This window comes from Nicotiana attenuata, unplaced genomic scaffold (assembly GCF_001879085.1).
Source record: "Nicotiana attenuata strain UT unplaced genomic scaffold, NIATTr2, whole genome shotgun sequence".
Taxonomy (NCBI): Eukaryota; Viridiplantae; Streptophyta; class Magnoliopsida; order Solanales; family Solanaceae; genus Nicotiana; species Nicotiana attenuata.
In genome coordinates, this window is record NW_017689974.1 from 1 (window position 1) to 5,779 (window position 5,779).

The 5,779-nt window shown below is 36.6% G+C and overlaps 1 protein-coding gene across 1 annotated transcript; it reads left to right on the top strand.

The window, feature by feature from the left end:
• The first annotated feature begins 80 nt into the window (after positions 1-80).
• On the top strand, positions 81-5,680 carry LOC109222430 (phosphoinositide phosphatase SAC3-like). The gene is made up of 7 exons (XM_019386790.1): positions 81-326; positions 2,219-2,301; positions 2,695-2,882; positions 2,960-3,057; positions 3,291-3,424; positions 3,516-3,644; positions 5,413-5,680. The coding sequence occupies exons 1-7, from the start codon at positions 81-83 to the stop codon at positions 5,678-5,680; spliced, it is 1,146 nt and encodes a 381-aa protein (XP_019242335.1).
• The last annotated feature ends 99 nt before the right edge of the window (positions 5,681-5,779 follow it).

The following is a 5,779-nucleotide window of genomic DNA, read 5'->3' on the forward strand; positions in this document are numbered from 1 at the left end:
ATAATAATGACGTCGGTGATTCAGATAACTCAGAGGGAAAAATTAGTGGATGTAATAATGTGAGTAATGGCTATCCTTCAATGAAACCACCAATGTTCCAAAGGGGGGTGCTAAGGACAAATTGCATAGATTGTCTGGATCGTACTAATGTGGCACAATATGCATATGGATTGGCTGCTTTGGGTCATCAACTCCATGTTTTAGGAGTTACAAATTCAACAAAGATAGACCTTGATGATCCTTTGGCAGAAGAATTAATGGGGTTCTATGAGAGGATGGGTGATACACTTGCTCATCAATATGGTGGCTCTGCAGCTCACAACAAGGTAAAGCTAGTGCTTAGCATTTTCCTTTCTTTTTGCGCATTTTTATGAATCAATAATTTCATTTAGAAAATATAGGTGTCAAAAATGTGTATAAGTTGCTAAAAATGACACAACCGGAGTCATTCACAGTCGTCCATTAAAGTTGTCCAACTATCAATTAATATGGTTCTTTCCTTACACCAAAATACAGATGAAATAAGAGAACTTTATGGTTTCTTCATCATCTTGCTATATGAAACAATCTTCCATTTCTCTAATTTACTTTTGTCAAATTATTAGTTAGGCTAGACTAGTGATGAAANCCGATATGGGACACTAAACATGACTAACTACTTCACAAACCATAAGCTTTCTTAATAAGAGCTCTGGTGGGCTCTCCTCTCCTTAACCACATATGGCATAACTGAAGTCTAACGTTGAAGCCCAATGCAATTTTCTCACTCACATTTCTGAAATCTAAAACTAACTAGCCTATCGGATAATAATTGGAGTAGGGTTCCAATTCCATTTTTTATTTCCCATTTACCAGTCATAATAATTGCCGTTATTGGATATCCTGCTGCTGCAAGCCTGCAAGGGCACGTCTGTTCTCCTTGCGTTCTCTTCCGTTCCTTAGGATTAACATGTCTGTGAATGTTATTCGAGAGACTAGCCAACACTTCGCCTATTCTTTTGTTTGACTAAAGATAAATGACAAGATCTATTATGTTTTATTTTGTTGAGTTTACTACATTTGATGCATGGTGCTGCACTTTCTCTATAATTGCTCAACCTTAAGTGCTTTAACTGATAAGATCTGGACATTTTAGTGTACAATAAGTATTGATGCTACAAAATTCTTCATTCTTTGTTCTGTGATACATTTTCGAATATTTTTTGACATACTTAAACCGACCGAAACAAACTGAAAATCGACCGAACCAAATAAGCAAAAACAAAAAAACCCGAAGAAATTTCGGTTCGGATATTGGTGCAACAAATCAAAAATCAGAAAGCGAATAAGCCTAACCGAATTTCATGAAAACCGAATCGAACCGACCGACCCCCTCCCCTAAGCTAAGTGAAAAAACACCCCTTTCTCTGTACCCTAGGGATCCATACCGAGAGATTTGGGAAATCTGACCCCTCCCATTTCTGAATATCTCTTGGGAAGCTTACTTCCCAAGATGGGCTATGTAATAAAAAGAACCAGTGGTGATGCTAATCTATTGCTTGTTATATCATAGACGCGTGGCATGGAGATACTTCGTTCAGGAATAAATATCTAAACCACTCATCCAACTAGTTGCCCTTCTCATCTGGTACTAAGAAAGACTTAATTAAAAAAAAATTTTGATACTAAGAGAGAAGCTTTCCCTTTCATAATTCCTTTCCAGAAGCTTACTTCATAAGGGCTTGTTACTCATTACTCAATCTCCCATATTTTTCAAATATCTCCTTCTCTTTTGTGCATCCCTTATATTTGCGGATGTCCATAGCCATTCCAACAGGGACATATGGAAGGCCTCTGGTATCCTTATCATAACCCGCCCTCCCATATTGAAGGATCTAGTCTTCTCATCTTCTACTTTTTAATCTTTTGTCTTGCTTTTGGAGGGTGACAATTTCTGCAATCTTGTCACTAGTGATAACTTTTAGAACTGACTATAATGTTTGAGTGCATTTATGTCAGTCATGCATTCTGGAATATAACATGTGATATCTTCTGTTTGGTTACTGTATATTAGCCTTTTTCTTCCCTATTAAACATTTTAAAATGTACTGTTCTCATTATAAAATATACATATGCTTTTGGGCCTCTGCATGGATAATATGTATAATATATTTGGGGTGTGGTGGTGGTGGGCGGGAGTGTTGTGGTATTTAAAGTTTTTTGTATTGTGTGTGTGTAGAAGTACTTACAATTTGTCTTTATCAAAAAGTATTCACAATTTATCTTCTCAACTTTCTCAAGATTAGTCTACATCAGCAGAAGGTATTCTATTTTGGCACGTTAGCTGATTTTCTGTATGATTTGTTCCTTCAATCCATGGTTGGCAGTTAATAGCATAGCCTACGTGGCTACTAATGAGCTATTATAGCTTATGTTTAGAAGAGCAAACATGGTTGCAGCATAACTTTATGAGTTACTGTACAAAGATGCCCAGGCTTGTGATATTCTATTATTGGACCTCTTAAATGGGTGATTGTGTTGTACTTTCTTAGCATGGTCTATTATGCAATGCTATAGGTTTCAGTTTTCTGTTCTACTACTTGGGCGTTCCCATCAGTCTTCTTTAGTTATATTTCTCATCTGGACATCATAACTGTCTTTCTTCTTAGTGCTTACCCTGCAATTCTGGTGCTAACTTTTTTTTCCCCTTTCTAGATATCTGAAACGAGGCGTAAATGAAAAGGGTAGAGTTGCAAATGATGTTGAGACTGAGCAGATTCTATTTGAGGATGTTCCAGAAGATTTCCCAGTGCATATTAGTTCTGCTGTTCAAAATCGTGGGTCTATCCCACTCTTTTGGTCTCAGGAAACTTCACGACTAAATATCAAGCCCGATATTATATGTATGTTCAAGCAAGTTCATGCTCCCTTTGTAAGAATTTAAAACTGCCGTTCAGTTAACTTAGTGTTTGTCATTTAGTGTCAAAGAGGGACCAGACATATGAAGCTACGAGACTTCATTTCGAGAATCTTGCTACGAGATATGGGAACCCCATCATTATTTTGGATCTGATTAAGGTGAGGGATGCTTTTGTCAGCCTGTTGTTTTCTCTTGTAATAATCTGACAAAAGATCAGAACTAGACTGTTATGATGTCCTAAGGGGCAAGTAAAAGCATTTCTTCTTAGGAGCAGAGTGCCTTCTTCCTGAACAACCTGATTACCCTACCCTATCTCATTAGGCATGCTAATTTGCTAAAAGAAGGGTGAATAAGGAAGAAAGCATCTCACTACTGTGAAATTTTTTGGCAGACCCAAGAAAAAAAGCCTCGGGAGTCTATCCTTCGCACCGAATTTGCTAATGCAATTGAATACATCAATAAAGATCTGTCTGAGGAGAATCGACTTAGATTTCTCCACTGGGATTTGAACAAGCATTCACGAAGGTAATTGACTTGTTCATTTCTGTTTCTTTAACTTCTTTTTCAAAGATCTGATTTGCTATAACTTTTGCTCTTCCTTTTTTCCCCTTTCCAGCAAAGCTACAAATGTCTTGTTTTCTCTGGGAAAAGTGGCTACATATGCATTGAATTTGACTGGTTTCTTCTATTGTCAAGTAACACCAGCCTTAAGATCTGAGGGATGTCTGAAATGGCCCATATTTGAGTAAGTTTCTCATCCCATTTGACAAATCTGCAAGCACTTGTAAGACATAATTTCTATACAAATAACCTGCTTTTATCATTTTATGTGGTAGCACATTTATACAATTGAGTTGATTATTTACATCATGTCCAATTGGCCATTCACATTCCTTATCGTCAGCAAAGTTTAATCTTTCTTATGGTGTTTCATTCTCAATGATGTTTTACCTTATCCCTCTTCTTGCATATTTACTTCTTTTTGGTAGTTATTAGCATATTTACTTCTTTTTGGTAGTTATTCCTCTATGCAGCTGTCAGAAAACCCATCGCTTTTGTATTATTATTTGTCATGGTCTTGAATCTTTAGGATTTTGTTTCCTCTTTGGCGTAGTGTGCATTAATTATCCTCCTTCGGTTGATCCCCTTTTTTAATCCATTCTTAGAGGCTTTTGTAAATTTTATGGATGAATGAATGTAAATCTTTGCCAAATTGCATCAAAGGGGTGGTAATGACCGTCGTTACTTGAACTTCATGTGTTTGAAGTTTGGATCAGTTATTGGTAGCGTACATCCTAACACACTCTAAGAAATTACCCCAGGAGAAAACCAATATACTCGGAATTGCTAAAGCACAGTAGTTTATGCTGTGCCGGTCATCTCAGTTGTTTAGCTGGGTATAATTGTCTTAAGACGGCAATGGGCTGAAACTTTTGGGACATCTCATTTTTGGCATTTGACATATTGGTTTTGTCATATTTGAAGTGTAAGTGATCAGCCCATGGCTGCTGCAATCTAGACAGGCAAAGGTTCACTAGCCATATGATTGTGCTGCAAAAGGGAAAACTTGTGCTGATTTGATGTTGAATTTATGGAGGAATGCTGCAAAAAGATTTAGGTTTTAGTCCCCATTATTGTCGGATGGCATGATGGAGGGATAGGCTTATACTTAAAGGAATTACTTTGATATACATGAATAATTAGTTAGTTTTAAAATTAACTATTAAGTTGATATAAGAACGAAACATATTGATATTTTATTTCTTTTTAAAACCTATTTTGTTTTTGTAACATATAAATAGATTTCTTTTTAAAATCTATAGTATTTATTCATCATCATTTAAGATTCAATATATATTGTTTCCTTGGGATCAGATTTTATCCTATGAGATGGGACAAAGGGACAGATGTTTTATACATAAGTAGGTCCTAGTGTGGTTGAAAAGCCGAGTCGAATGCGAAGGGCGTAGGGGAAGACTCTTTAGACTATTAGTTGCTGGTTTTAACTTGCTTTCCAACATTTCCTAATGGAGCCCTCGTCATCTATCCTTGTGCATTGATTCTTGTTCCCAATAGGGGATGGGAATACATCTATTCCTAAATGATGAATACTCAACGTCCGGTACGACTCTTTTCATAATATTACAATTGCACTCGCTTCTCTGCAGCCTCTTTCAATTGGCAATAATACAACCGTCTGGATCATTTGCTTCCTTATATAAATCCTTGCTGTATATTTTCTTGATGCCATCTGTTATCTTTCAAGTCATTGGGTTCACGACAAGAGTCAAAAAGCTCTTCCATATTCAGTGATGCAGCATAGAATTTCTGCACTTCTGTGTTTCCCAAAGATGATACGAAAAAATATTCTTGTTCTATGTTGATGTGAGCTACCATCTAAAGTAGGTCAATAAAAAATGGATAAAGTTGAATTGCATATACATTAGGTTTTCTGTTGTATGCTTGAGCCACTTAGAATTGTTTTTAAAAATAGTTGCAATGATGTGGCACAGGAATGCTGCTGCTAGTAATATGGTTCCTTTGAAACATTTTGACCCTGATGTTGAGAAACAATATAATAATGACGTCGGTGATTCAGATAACTCAGAGGGAAAAATTAGTGGATGTAATAATGTGAGTAATGGCTATCCTTCAATGAAACCACCAATGTTCCAAAGGGGGGTGCTAAGGACAAATTGCATAGATTGTCTGGATCGTACTAAATGTGGCACAATAATGCATATGGATTGGCTGCTTTGGGTCATCAACTCCATGTTTTAGGTAGTTACAAATTACAACAAAGATAGACCTTGATGATCTTGGTCAGAAGAATTAAATGGGTTCGTATGAGAGGAGTGGTGGATACACTTGCTCATCAAT